The sequence below is a fragment of the Sus scrofa genome, chromosome 17 (assembly GCF_000003025.6).
Source record: "Sus scrofa isolate TJ Tabasco breed Duroc chromosome 17, Sscrofa11.1, whole genome shotgun sequence".
In the NCBI taxonomy this organism is placed as follows: Eukaryota; Metazoa; Chordata; class Mammalia; order Artiodactyla; family Suidae; genus Sus; species Sus scrofa.
The window spans coordinates 35,578,588-35,593,777 of record NC_010459.5 but is presented as its reverse complement, the minus strand read 5'-3'; the positions used below and the strand labels follow the sequence as shown (position 1 = coordinate 35,593,777).

At 49.0% G+C, this 15,190-nt stretch overlaps 1 protein-coding gene across 1 annotated transcript in view; it reads right to left on the bottom strand.

Moving 5' to 3' along the window:
• Positions 1-15,190, bottom strand: part of TTLL9 (tubulin tyrosine ligase like 9) — a 54,389-nt gene that overhangs the window by 18,984 nt on the left and 20,215 nt on the right. The window contains exons 6-10 of the mRNA XM_003483936.4: positions 8,624-8,692; positions 7,667-7,741; positions 6,021-6,111; positions 4,421-4,461; positions 3,475-3,562 (exon numbers count right to left, since the gene is read on the bottom strand). Coding sequence (XP_003483984.3) covers positions 3,475-3,562; positions 4,421-4,461; positions 6,021-6,111; positions 7,667-7,741; positions 8,624-8,692 — 364 coding nt within the window. The remainder of the gene's footprint in view (positions 1-3,474; positions 3,563-4,420; positions 4,462-6,020; positions 6,112-7,666; positions 7,742-8,623; positions 8,693-15,190) is intronic.

Sequence of the window (15,190 nt, the reverse complement as noted above, 5' to 3'; positions counted from 1 at the left end):
CCTCCCCACAGGCATCTGCGAAACCGGGGACTTTCCTAGTTTCGGAGAAGCAGCGGATAAAAGGGGAGACTGGATGACTTGGTCCGCTGACCTCAGAGCCTCCTCTCTCCACAGATGGACCTGAAACCAAGTTCCAATGGATCAAAGAGCTAAGTGGCAAAAAGAAAACTCAGTGTGAGCAAACAACTGAACCAATCCCTAGTTAAGTGGAACTGATGAGCTGTGAAAACTTCGGGGGGTAAAGAATTTTCTTAGCTTAGCAACGATGGCAGAAATCACAGAGGAAATCAGTGGACACAGCCAACTCTATGAAAAGGAAATTAAGCAGACGTCAAGGCAAAAATGAATGGCGGACATGATCAGAGAAGAGATTTGTAACGAATATGACAGGCTAATGTTTTGTCACAAGACGATTCTGCATGAATTGTTAACAATAAAATTTTACGACACTAATAGATAAATAGATAAAGGATAGGAAAACATGAAAGAGAAAATATCACTCTAAAAGACCATCTGGGAATATGCCCAAAGTGTCTAGTAATAAAAGATACACAATTGTAAAGGGATGTAAATGGGGGGAAAATGCAAATTGGAAGAGATGCAAGTTCTAAGACAAGAATCTCCTTCCCCATCAAGTCAGTTGCATTTTTAAAATCTTTTTATTAAAAAACAAATGACCAAAAAACTCAGAATTCCTGTCAGGGCTCAGTGATAATGAATCCGACTAGCATCCATGAGAACTCGGGTTTGATCCCTGGCCCGGCTCAGTGGGTTAGGGGATCCGGGGTTGCTGTGAACTGTAGTGTAGGTCGCAGAGGCAGCTCTGATTTGACCCCTAGCTTGGGAACATCCATAGGCCGCGGGCTTGGCCAAAAAGAAAGAAAGAAAGAAAGAAAACCCACAGAATAGTTATAAGAATAGTATAATGAATGTCCACATATGCTTCACCTACATGTGCCAGCTGTTTCAGAAACATCCTGTTAAATAGATTGGCCCCAGTACTGGGCATCTGGGGTGAAATGGGACCTGTCAATGGCAGGGTGAAAACATAAAGAAATCTTCCAGAGAGCAATCCGGGAGTTCCTGCTGTGGCTCAGTGGTTAACGAACCCAACTAGCACTCATGAGGACTTGGGTTGGATCCCTGGACTTGCTCACCAGGTTAACAATCTGGCGTTGCCATGAGCTGTGGTATAGGTCGTAGATGCGGCTTGGATCCTGCATTGCTGTGGCTGTGGCGTAGACCAGCAGCTGTAGCTCCCATTCAACCCCTAGCCTGGGAACCTCCATATACCTGAGGTGCGGCCCTAAAGAGGCCAAAAAACAAAAACAAAAACAAAAACAAAACAGAGAGCAATCTGGCCTCATGGCCTTAACACTGTTTATGCTTCTGTGACATCATGCAAAGAAAGAAAATGTTTACTATAGTAAAAGATTTGTGTAAAAATGTTTCTTTGCAGCATTAAATTCCATAATAGGAAGAAACTGACTACTTTCCAATGCCTGCTGCCCAGAAGACTAGTAAACTAGTTAATCTACTCATTAGATTTGTATGCTTTGTAACTAAAAAAAAATGTTTATAAGGAAAACACTTTTGTAATGGTCAGGGAAAAAGAAGTTTTATTTATGCAATGGGATCGCTCATATATAAAAGGCAAAACAGGAGTTTCCCGTCGTGGCGCAGTGGTTAGCGAATCCGACTAGGAACCATGAGGTTGCGGGTTCGGTCTCTGCCCTTGCTCAGTGGGTTAACGATCCGGTGTTGCCGTGAGCTGTGGTGGAGGTTGCAGACGCGGCTCGGATCCTGCATTGCTGTGGCTCTGGTGTAGGCCGGTGGCTACAGCTCCGATTCGACCCCTAGCCTGGGAACCTCCATTTGCCGTGGGAAGCAGCCCTGGAAAAGGCAAAAAGCCAAAAAGAAAAGAAAAAAAGAAAAAAAAAGAAATTCTGAAGCTGGCTAAGTAGAAAAACAAATTGTAGAAAATATTCAGGAGGGCCTAGGCCCATTCTAACATGGAGGGAATGCAAATATATCAGCTTGGACAGATACTTATTCGAATGATGAAATTAAGGCAGAGCCATGTGAAATGGCTAAAAGCACCAGCTGGGTTGCCCAAGCCAGAAGCTTGGCAGCATTGCTTGCCATTTCCATCTCTCCCACGTGCAGGTAATCTCGTTCTGCTGATTTATCTCCTAAATATTTCTGGATTGTCTACCCCCTTTCCTCTAATGCTCAGATCTAAAAGCCGAGAACAATTTTTTTTTTTTTTTTTGTCTTTTTAAGGCCGCATCCATGGCATACAGAAGTTCCCAGGCTTGGGGTCGAAACGGAGCTGCAGCTGCTGGCCTATATCACAGCCACATCAATGCCTGATCAGAGCTGCGTCTGCAACCCTTACCACAGCTCATGGCAACACCTGATCCTTAACCCACTGAACAAGGCCAAGGATCAAACCTGCATCCTCATGGATACTAGTCAGGTTTGTTACCACTGAGCCATGATGGGAACTCCTAAAAGTCAAAAACAATTTTTGAGGTGTATATTTTAACCAGATAATACATTCACATGGTACAGGTCACAGTGTGGCTGGGGGAGGGATGGACTGGGGCTTTGAGATTGGCATGTGCACACTGAGGTATATGGAATGACTGGCCAACGGGGACCTGCTCTATAGCACAGAGAACTCTACCCAATATTCTGTGATAATCTATGTGGAAAAAGAATCTGAAAGAGAGTGGGTGGGTGTCCATGTATAACCGACTCACTTTGATGTAGAGCAGAAATTGTCACAACCTCATAAATCAACTACACTTCAATAAAACGTTAAAAGTAAAAAAAATTAAAATGTATATTAGGAATATATCCTTCCCACCCCATTCCCCACCCACCCATTTCTCCCCCAAAGGCAAATTCTATCTCCAGAAGGGAATTACTAGGTCAGAGGACCTATGCATTTGTCTTTTGATAGGCATCTGCCAGATTGCCTCCTAAGTGGCTGTACCAGCTCACACTCCACCAGCAAGGTATGCAATCCCTTGGCCTTGCCAATATAGTGTGTTACCAACTTTTTAATATCTGCCAATTTGCTTGGTATAAAGGCCATTGTATTCAAGGGAATGAGTGAGTCAACGACTAGGCACATAAAAGGATGCGAACATTCTCCAAAGAGGCTCAAAGAGTCCAATCCTATGAACATGGATCAATGTGAAATGATCATCAAGCAGAGAAGCTTGGGGTGGAGTTGCTCTGAGCAGAGCAGAGATGCTCCCTCGGATCACTGGGGGATTTGCCCCCACCCAGGACTGAAAGGGACCAGGTCTGCTGTGATCACAGCTGTATCTCCTGTGGCCAGACCAGAGCTGGGCCCTCAGCAAACATCTATGGAATGAATGAGTTCTCTCTGAACCAGCCAGGGGACATGCTGGGGCAGGCTGCATGGGGGATGCTGGGGGTGGGGAGCGGCTCCCAGGATACACTGGTCGTCGATGCTGTTCAGTGTGAAGCGGGTGTTGGAGAATCGGGCGAAGCCATCCCGGTATAACCAGGCCCGCAGCGGGATGTACTGGGTGGAGGCGGGAATGGAGAGAAAAGGGTAGGAGGCTCACTACCGGCACTTTCGCACCTCCAAGCTTTTGCACCTGCTCTTCCCCGACTGGAATGCTCTGCCTTCTTTCCCACATCAAGCAGCCTTCAAGAATCTGCTCAAACTTCAGCTTCCTTTGATTGATCTCCAGGGGGTGGGGATGGGGGCGAGGAGATGCAGAAGGGGACAAAATTCATCGGCCTCTTCTCTGCTCCACCACCACGTGTAACATCTGCCCGCTCAGGGTGTGTGCGTGTTTCCCATCAGACGGAAAGCTCCAGGAGGGCAGGGGCCGAGCCCGTCCCAGACAGCCCCATATCCTGTATCCAGCATAGGTTTTGTGCCAGGAAGGTTTAAGTGTTGGTCGAATGCATGGGTGGAGGGAGTATAGCAATTTCTTGGCTGAGAGTAGGCCGTCTGGATCTGAATCCCAGCTCTGCCCCTCCCCAGCTGTGTGAGCTCAGGCAAGTCACTCAACCCCTCTGGTCTGTCTTCTCATCTATAAAATGAGGCTAATCAAAGAACCCTGATTATTAGGAGAACTGAATGAGATAAAACCTGCTGAATTCTGGACCTGGTACTTAGTAGGCGCTCAATAAATGCTGGCTGTGCTCATCATGGATGACTGAATGAATAAGGAAGGAAGGCAGAGGGACAATTCAGATTCTGGGGCCTCGAGATGGCAAAGCTTGAGTCTGTTTACCCAACCCCGGACTCTCCCAGGTAGGTAAAACCAGACAACTAACACAGGTGCCCCCAGAATGGCTTCTGCCCCCATCCCTGGTCCAGCTGCCCCTTCCCCACCGCTGGAGGAGGGGGCCTGTCTTGGTCACTCACCGACATCACCAGCACGTAGACACGCAGGTCAAACTTCCGGCCTGTCAGCCAAGAAAAGAATGAATCAGTGTAACAAATATTGATTGTGTTGCCGGCACTGTACTAGGTTTGGGGGATCGAGCAGGAGACAGGCAGACGTGAAGCCCAATAAAACCACAGGAAGCCTCGGGTGGGAGGAGATGAGTGAGCAGAGGCCCCAAGGGGGAGAAAGAGCTGGTCCAAGGGCAGAGCAGGAGACCATGCCAGTGAGGTCGGCAGGGGCCAGGTCAGGTGCAATTTGGGGATTTTGTTCTACCAACCATGGAAAGCTACTGAAGGGTGTCTGATCCCTCTGGCGACTGTGTTTGCAGTGGAGTGAAGGGGACCAGAACAGCGGGCATCAGTGAGGAAGCTGGCACGGTTGTCCCAGAGGGAGAGGACAGTGGCCAGAACTGGGATGGAAGGGACCAGGCAGATGCAGGAGCTGCGTGGGAGCTTGATGAAGAACCGGATGGGGGAGGGGGAAAGAGGGCGGACCCAGAACAGTCTCCCGCTGCCAGCTCAGCTGCCAGGGCTGGAGGGGCTGTGTCCCCAGGTGAGGAGGCTGGGGGATGCGCCAGTTGGTGCGGAAAAGACAAGGGCTGGACGTTAGTCCTGTTGGATTCAAGTTACTGAGGGCAGCCTGAGAGGGCGTGTCACAGGCTTGGGGCATCGGGGTCTGGGTGCCGCGGGACAAGGTCTCGGCTGAAGACAAAAAGCTGGGAGACACTGGATCTGGATCGTGTTCCAAGCCATGAGAAAGGAGGGGCTCACTGGGAGAAGAGACCCAAGGACTGCCCCCGGGGAAGGACATTGCCCCAGGAGGTGACTGGAGGCAAGTGATCTTGAAGCTATTCCTTGAGGGCCCTTCAGAGCGTGGGGCCCCTCTCAGACAAGACCCTCCCGAGTCACGCCCCTCCTCCCTTGCGGCCTGCAGTGTCTGTACCTCTCAGCCCCGTGCAGGAACCGCAGAGGTAGAGACAGCCTGGGGAAATCCAGGAAGGCTTCGTGGAGGAGGCTGGTTCCACCTCAGGCCCTTGGCCCTTGCAGCATCCTCTCCCTCCAAATCTACCCACAGGTGACTCCTAGTTGAAATTCAGGTTCAGCTCACCCAAGTCACCTCCACAGAGAGGCCCTCCCTCAGGTTCCGCCTGATTGACTTCATAACACCCCCACACACACCCGCTCCCCGCTGTGTGGAACCATCTCGCTTTGTTTCCAGTTTACTGCCATCTGCTCCTCTGGGGTGTGAGAGAGCAGGGTGGGCAGCCAGCACTGAGGACGGTGGTTGGCACGAGTAGGTTCTTTAAGTGTTTTTTAGATAAACGCGTGCAGGAGTTGGTTCTTACAGAAGGAAGAGGATTTTAGTGAACCAGGAAGGGAGAGGGAAGGCCATGCTGGGCAGAGGAATCCCTGGGGGCAATGGCTAGAAGGTGTGGGCATGCAGGATGGAGCGCCACCATCTTTTCACCCCTTCACACCCCATGTCAGGCTGAGCCCACGATGGGCTGCTAATTGAGGTTTGTTGATTGACCAACTGACCGTTCTGTGGAAGGGCAGGGAGCAGAGACGGCCATCGTACCTCCTATCAGGTAGGGATTTTCGATGTAACGCTGAGCTACATAGTTCTCCACTGGAATTTCATCTTTCTGATCTTCAGAGCTTCTTGTGTCCTAGTTGTGATAATAATTGTTGTTAACATTTTTGAGCATTTCCTGTGTATGAGGCATTGTGGTAGGCACCCTACTTGAGGTCCTTAAATCAACCCTGTCAAGAAAGTACTATTGCTGAAGTCAGCCATATAATGAGACACCAACATCCAATGCTTCCACTGACATGTGGAATCTGAAAAAAGGACAGACTGAACTTCTTTGCAGAACAGATGCTGACTCACAGGCATTGAAAAGCTTATGGTCTCTAGAGGAGACAGTTTGGGGGTGGGGGGATGTGCCTGGGCTGTGGGATAGAAATCCTGTAAAATCAGATTGTTATGATCATTATACAACTACAGATGTGATAAATTCATTTGCGTAATAAAAAATTTTAGAAAAAAGAAAGTACTATTGTTTCCCCCATTTTACAAATAAGAAACTAAAGCACAGAGAGAGGGAGTAACTTGCCCAAGGTCACACAGCCAATCAGTAATATAACTGGAGAGTGGACCTATAAGGGCTAGAACTTGGGCATTTAACCTCTAGATCTGTGTTGCCCAAAAGGGCAGCCACTGGCCACATGTGACTATATATATTTATATTTAAATTGATTAAAAGGAAGTGACGTTACATGAGACGACATGGATAAACCTTGAAGGCTTCATGCTAAGTGAAATAAACCAGACATAAAAAGACAAAAATTATATGATTCCACTTATTTGAGGTATCTACAGTAGTGAAATTCATAGAAACAGAAAGCAGAAGGGTGGTTGCCAGGGGCTGGGGCAGGGGGGCAGAAAGAGGTTAGCGTTTCATGGATACGGGTGTCAGTTGGGAAAGATGAAAAAGTTTTGGAGGATGGACGGTGGTAATTGTTGCACAAAGCTAGGAAGGTACTTAATGCCATTGAATTGGACACTTAACTATGGTTACGCTTGCAAATTCTATGTATACTTTACCACAATAGAAAAGGAAATAAATGAAAAATTCAGTCTTTTAGTCACACTAGCCTCATTTCAATGTCCGACATCAACATGTCGCTAGGGGTCAAGGCATCGGAGACCACAGGTGTGTGACATTTCACCAGTGTAGAAAGTTCCACCGGTCAGGGCTGCCTGGAGCACCACCCAGGCCCCCAAGCACATTCCTTTCCTTTCTCTACCTGCTAATCCTTTGCAAACCAGCCCAGCTCAGGAAGACAGCCATGTTCCTTCTCTGTCTCTGTCTCTGTCTCTGTCTCTGTCTCTGTCTCTGTCTCTGTCTCTGTCTCTGTCTCTCTCTCTCACACACACACACACACACACACACAGTTCCTCGCCACCTGCGAAGCTCTTCCCCACCCATCGTCTCCTTCCCAGTAACCTTGCGAAGAAATCAAGACCCAAAGGCAAATGTCGCACACTTGGTGAGGTCACCCACCAGCCAGTGGCCGTGAGCACTGGAACTCAGGGCTTCCGGGCTCAAGCACAGAATTTTCTACACCTACCATCACCCCACCCTCAAGCGGCTTCAGGATGAAGGCAGGATCAAAGGTCTTCTCTTTCTGGGACTCAGATCATCCCCCATCTATACTCACGTGGCTGCCAGAGGGGTTGATGGCGCTCCGGGAGGGCTGGGCCTCCAAGCTGGTGAGCTTCTTCCCAGCGGTGCCCTGACAGTTTCAAGGGAGGAACAGGGGACACATGGCAGAGAGAGGAGATTCCTTTATTAAGCACCTGTGAGCTGCTGGTGCAACAGGTGCTGGTGGAGTATGAGTTCTGCCATCCTGCTCCTCACACCCACCTGGCACCATGATCATCTCTAAGGCTCAGAGGGGTTCGGCAGTTTCCCCACGACCATACAGCTGCTGAGTGGCAGAAGCAGGATGGGAGCGGGGATTTCTACTGAGCCTGTTCTTGGGACAAGAGTGGGTTTGGGGGAGGGAGGGAGGGAGCTGCTTCAGGCTCAGCTGAGGACCTAGAGGAAGACTTAGCCAAACTCTGCAGCCAGGTGAGCAGGAGGCCCCGGAAAAGAATGACTACTATTCTCTTTGGCACATTAACTCACTGCATCCTCAGGGGTACTATTACTGTCCCATTTATGAAGTCACAAAGAGGTGAAATGACTTGCCCAAGGTCACACACTTATTAAGTGGCAAAGTCAGGGGGTTTTTTGTTTGTTTTTGTTTTTGGTCTTTTTAGGGCCACACCTGCAGCATATGGAAGTTCCCAGGGTAGGGGTTGAAGCTACAGCTGCCAGTCTACACCACAGCCACAGTGGCACAGGATCCAAGCTGCGTCTGCGACCTACACCACAGCTTGTGGCAACAATGGATCCTTAACCCACTGAGCGAGGCCAGGGATTGAACCTGCAACCTCATGGATACCAGTCGGGTTCTTAATCTGCTGAGCCACAATGGGAACTCCAAAGTCAGGGGTTTTGGGTCCAGAGACCTTTGCACATGGGCAGGCCTGTGGGCAGAGTTCTCTGCCAACTTCTGGTCCCTGAAAGGGCAAAGGCAGGCTTGGGGAAGAGGTGGGAGAGACGGGCTCACCTTTCTCCAGTCCATGATGTCCTTAAGCCTCCGGAAAAGGAAAATGCCCTTCCCCTGCGACCGGGCTACCTGGGGTGGGGGGTGAGGGCAGAAAGGTTGGCTCTCAGCTCTGTGTGATTCCCCGTTGGGCCCTGGGCTGGGGCCCCTCCCCAGCATTTCTCTGTCTCCATCTCCCCCATGGGCCCCCAGCTCTCCCTGGAGGAATGGCCTAGCCCAGCCCTGGGATGGCAAAGGTGCTATAAGCCTGGTGGGAGGGAGAGAGAGAAGTGAGGAGGAAAGTGAGAGACGAACTTGGCTCATGAAGGCACACAATTGCATGAATAATACAAAGGGGCAGACAATTAAAAAACCATTTCTAACAGTCCTGGGAACATATCATCCAATTCTTTTTTTGGAAATCAATTTGCCTTCCTAATTAGATTTTACTTCAGCTAATACTGAAATCAGTCTGCCTTTACTGAATCCTAGCATGGATAATTCAAAGCTTCATGGAGTCGAGGGGCTAGAGGAAGCTTTAATATCATGCAGAGCAGCCAGAAACCCAGGCATTGCTCCCTCGGGGACATCATTCTGCGCTGATCACCCGCTGGCCTTGCATATTCATGGTGCCAGAGGGCTCACTGCCCTCCCTCCCCCACCCCGACAGCCCACTCCCGTGCAGATTAGCTCTATTAAGCAGTCATCCAAAAGGTATATATTAGGTGCCTATTGTGTGCTTAGCTTCATGCTATACCAGGAACACAGACCTCATGGAGCTTCCACAGCCTAACCTGTGTTGAGCTAAAATCTGCCTGCCTGATTCTGGCCTGTAGGGCCTCCTAGAACAAATCTGATTCCTGGGCTCCAGAACGGCCCTTTTGTTATCCACAAGCACTGAACAGCTCCCCTGAGTCATCTTTTCTCCAGCATAAAGGCACCCAGCCTGTGCAAACTCGTCTCTCCCTCTCATCGCCTCTGAGCATGGCCTGGCTGGTCAAAGCGAGGCTTTCTGCACAACATGAGGCAGGTGGAGCCATCAGGCAGGGCTATACAGGTTGTCCACTGCCAGAAGGACTCCCAGTCCTGGGCGCGGTGGGAACTGAAACCCGGCCCTCCTCTGCCCGCTCGCGCACTCTGGTTCAGGGTGGCGTGTGCCCAGAAGATGGGGTGCCCAGAAGACTGGAGCACTGGCAGTGGTACAGGGGCAGCCACACGTACACGGCTGTTTTGGACAGCAACTACTCAGTGTGCATCAAGGGCTTTCAACAGTGCACAGACCCTTCATGAGAGAAGAGAGATGACCCAGTGTCAGCAATGAAGCGGCACTGACTCCATTACATTTCAGGAAACACACATGAAAACCCCAATATGATAGCACTGCACACTCCCTGGGAATGGCTACAGTTAAAGGCAGACACTACCAAGTGTTGGTGAGGATGTGGAGGAACTGGAACCTTCACGCACTGCATTGTGTGGAGCAGCCTCTACTCAAGCTGAGCTTAGGCACCACTGTGACCTAGTAATTCCTTTCCGAGGTCACAGAAACACATGAACATGGGCACCCACGACATGGATGGGAACACCCAAGCAGCAGGATTCATAGTAGCTCCAACCTCGAAACCCTCCAATGGATAAATATTCTCTCAATGGAATAGTATACAGCAGTGATTATTAACAGTTTCTAATTACCCACCTCAGGATGGATGAATCATATGAACCTAATGTTAAGAGAGACCTGATGTAGCTGTACTGCAGGATTCCAATTATATAAAGTCCAAAAATAGAAGGAAGCTACGCCGTTGGTAACTGGGGCTAGGGCACTGGAAGGGTACTGTGTGTAATCTTGGGTGCTGGTGTTCGCTTTGTGAACGTTCTTCAAGCTGTACCCTTAAAATCAGAGCCGTTTCTGTTTTATCAAACTTAAAAATTTTAGGTTCTTGAAGAACAAACTTGTGGCTGCCAAGGGGGAGGGGGAGAGGGGGGATGGACTAGGATTTGGGGGTTAATAGATGCAAACCATTGCCTTTGGAATGGATAAGCAATGAGGTCCTGCTGTAGCCCTGGGCTCTAGTCACTTATGATGGAGCATGACGGAGGATAATGGGAGACAAAGACTGTACATATGTACATATGTATGTGTGACTGTACATATGTACATATGTACATATGTATGTGTGACTGTACATATGTATGTGTCACTTTGCTGTACAGATGAAAATTGACAGAACACTGTAAACCAGCTATGATGGGGAAAAAAATCACTTAAAAATTAAAAAAATAAAATTTTAAGTTCATATCTTTCAATGGAGACTTCTGTTGGTTGACTTCCCTGTAGCCACTCCACTGCCTTTTCTTCCTGGCTGGCAAAGCCCACCTCTCAGGATGTGGAGGCTGGAAAGACCAGATACTTGTTTTCCCAGCCTCCCTTGCAACTAATGGAAACCACGTTACCTGTTTTGGCCAATGAGACCTAAGGAGATATCTTCCAGGGGCTTCAAGGAAAGAATTTCATCCTTGTTAAAAATTTTAAGGTTGGGGAGTCCCTGTTGTGCCTCAGAGGGTTAAGAACATGTCATAGTGTCTGTGAGGATTCAGATTCAATCCCTGGCCTCTCTCAGTGGGTTAAGGATCAGGTGTTGCTGCAACTGAAGCACAAGTTGCAGAAGTGGCTTGATGTTGCTCTGGCTGTGATGTAGACCAGCAACTGCAGCTCCGATTTAACCCCTAGCCTGGGAACTTTCACATGCTGCAGGTGCAGCTGTTAAAAAAAAAAAATAGGGTTGGGGAGAGATTGAGGGGTCAGGGGAAAGAGAGAGAAAAATGCCTGCCCCTCGTTTGAATGCTACGTCTGAGGAGGTGACACTTGCAACTACTGTGGCCATCTCACATTGGTAAGGTGACAGGTTTGACGACAGAAAGCCAACACATTGAGGGTGCAGAGGGGACAGAGAAGAAGCCTGGCCTTTTTTTTTCTTTTTAACTGCACCCATGGCATGCAGAAGTTCTTGGGCCAGGGATCAAACCCACGCCACAGCAGTGACCCGAGCTGCAGCAGTGACAACACCGGATCCTTAACCTGATGAGCCACAAGAAAATTCCCAAGCCTGAGCCTTTAATGGCACCATGGAGCACATCCCCAAACCCACAGCTGCCTACCTCCAGCTTTTTGTTTCTAGGATAATGAAAAGCTTTTATTGTTTAAAGTCTTGTTAGTCACTGACATGCCTGTTCTGGGAGATGCACTCTTAAGGAAATAATCCTCAAGAGTGGAAAATAAACTTCCTGCTTAGTGACATATCAGAGTTGTTAAGACTGGAAATCACCTACCATCTGGCTCTGGCAGACTGTCATTTCCAAGCGCAGTCTCAACCCAGTCCCGTATGTTTTCCATGGCCTTGCTACCCCTCACCTTCTGCCAAGAGTTCGAGTCACTGACCCTTCCCCTTGAATCTGGGTGAGGCTTTAGGACTGTCTCGAGGAATCGTGTACAGCAGAAGTGATGCTGTGTGAATTTCAATGCTGGATCATCAAAGGCAATACAGCTTCCACGCAGCTTTCTCTTTGGGGATGGTCACCCTTGGAACCCAGCCACCATGCTGTGAGGAAGCTCAGGTCACATGGAGAGGCCCACGTGGAGGGCAGCTGAGCCTTCCAGCCCTCAACCCTGGCTGAGCTCCCAGCCAACAGCCAGCACCAACTTGCCAGCAGAGCTATAGCCAGCCAGCTTGGCAGCAAATCAATCCTCCAGCCTTTGGTAAAGCCTCCCTGGTAGATGCTGGGGCAACAATGAGCCTCCCCTGTCAAGTGCCACCCAAGCTGGAGGCTTATGAGGCAAATAAATAAGAGATGGTTGTCATTTCAAGTCCCTGAGTTTCAGGACATAGCTACAGAAACAAAACTTTAGGGGATGGTTCCTAATAATGGTAATATTAGCAGCTAACACTTCTCAACTATTTCCTATGTACCAAGCACACATGCCTCATTAAAGCTTAAAAAAGGATTTGCACACATTGCCTCATTAAAGCTTAAAAAAAAAAAACCCTGTGGCGTTCCCATTGTGGCTTGGCAGATTAAGAAACTGACATAGTGTCCTTGAGGATGCAGGTTCGATCCCTGGCCTTGCTCAGGTTAAGGATCTGATGTTGCTGCAAGCTGCATAGGTTGCAGATGTGGCTTGGATCCAGAGTCACCATGGCTGTGGTGTAAACCGCAGCTGCAGCTCTGATTCATCCTCTATCCTGGGAACTTCTATATGCTGCACATACAGCCTTAAAAAAGGAAGAAAGAAAAAAAAAAAAAACCCTGTATGAAGGCATTATTTATTATTATTATTATTATTTTGTCTCTTTAGGGCCACACCTGTAGCATATGAAAGTTTCTAGGCTAGGGATCCAGTCGGAGCTGCAGCTTCGGTTTACACCACAGCCACAGCAATGTGGGATCTAAGCCTCATCTGTGACCTACACCAGAGCTCATGGCAACTCCGGATCCCTAACCCACTGAGCAAGGCTAGGAATTGAACCTGCATCCTTCTGGATACTAGTCAGGTTTGATACCGCTGAGCCACCACAGGAGGAACTCCCTGAAGGCATTAATTTTATCCCCACTTTGCAGCCAAAGAAACCAAGGAACAGAGAGATCAAGCACTCTGCTCAAAGTTACCCAGCCAGTAATCAGGTGACAAATCCAGTTTGGTTAAATCTGTGTTTCACAAGCTTGGGGCTCCTAGCTCCTGCAAAGCACCAGGGAAATGCACACAATCACGTGATCAACATGGTGTTTATCTCTGGGAGCATCGATCTTACTTGATAATTCAGGAGGAAAATTTTTTATATTATTTTTATTAAAAGATCCGTTATTGATCAGAAAACAATATGAGTGGATTATTCAAATGAACCACACGTTCATTTTGCACCACCCATGGCCACTCACAGCCCTCGACCCCTTGCCTTGCCCAGGGGGGGCATTCTTTATGGGGCATTCACTGGATGCAGCAGATGTGGTTGGTGGTCTCCCCCCAGCAACCATTCCCGTTTTTCCCTGCCAATGGAACCCCACCTGGGTCTCCTCTTCCCAGTGACCTGGCCCTCTGGGGACGTCTGAGCACTCACAGTGGTCTGATGGCCCTGCCATGTGATGAGTTCAGGCCTGAGCCAGCAGGAAGCCAGGGGAAATCCGCAGCAGGGACTTCTGGGAATTTGTGTGTCTTCCACAAAAGGGCCATAAGATTGGAGTATTCCCTTATTCCTGTGGCAGGTGGAGATGTGAGAGGTGAACCAGAGCTGCAGCAGCCTCGTTGTGACTAAGAGGAACGGTCAGCCCAGTGTGCTGGGAATTGATGATGCTGCTGAGCTGCCCAGTGAAGCATCCCTGGAGTCGACTTTCATCATCAAAGGAAAGTCCCTGGGGTCTGTACACTTGGATGAGAAAACATTTTTCATCTTTATTTTCATTAACCCCTGACCAGATTTTCGCATTTCCTTCCATTAAGAATGCAGGCGAGAAATTTTAATAATCTTACCCATGCCTGTGACTTTGCTCTCCAAAGACATCACAGTTATTTTCATATCACATTACAACTGTTACTGATCTCTAACTCCAAATACTGTTTATACTCATTCTGACCTTGAAATGATGGTAACTATTGGGCCTGCTGTTAGACTTCTCTTTAATTGTTAATGAAAAGCACATATATTCCTACGGCATAAAGAATGTTTTAATAGTCTGCGGTGACTGTGAGAAAGCACCCGCAGGGCTCTAACTGCAGGAGAGTGGCTGACAGAGTGCCAGCTGCTGCGGCTGAAAACCAGCCCTGCTTGCCAGGCCAATGACAGGGACACGAAGGCTGACCCCCTCCTGACAGCGAGGGGGTTGGGAGGCCTCTGCCTGGCCTCGATGATCTTCCCTTGGGCCTCACGGCCAGTTAGAACCTTCCACCCACACTTCCTGCCCGCTCTCCCTCACCAGGGTGCCACTTGGTGGTGAGACGGCTCCCCCAGCCTCCTCCCAGCTCCCTCCTGCTTGCCTCGGGGAAATAACTCTGGCCCTGGTGAGTCTTGTCTTGGCATCTGTCTCTCAGAGGACTCAGGCTAACAGTTCGTAACTGTTTTTCAACCTAGTTGCTTTCTTTCTTTCTTTTTTTCCCCGCTTTTTAGGGCTGTATTCCCGGCATATGGAGGTTCCCAGGCTAGGGATCAAATCGGAGTTACAGCTGCAGGCCTAGGGCACAGCCACAGCAATGTGGGATCTGAGCCACGTCTGTGATCTACACCATTGCTCCTAGAAACGCTGGATCCCCAACCCACTGAGAGAGGCCAGGGATCAAACCCACAGCCTCCTGGATCCTAGTTGGGTTCATTAAATGCTGAGCCACAAAGGAAACTCCAACCTAGTTGCTTCCTTATATAATCTAACATACTTTATTTTATGCTTTGAAAAACAGTATTCTGGGGAGTTCTCTGCTGTGGTGCAATGGGATCAGCCATGTCTTGGGAGTGCCGGGACACAGGTTTGATCCCCAGCTGGGTGCAGTGGGTTAAGGATCTGGTATTGCCGCAGCTGTGGCTTAGGATGCAGCTGCGGCTCCAG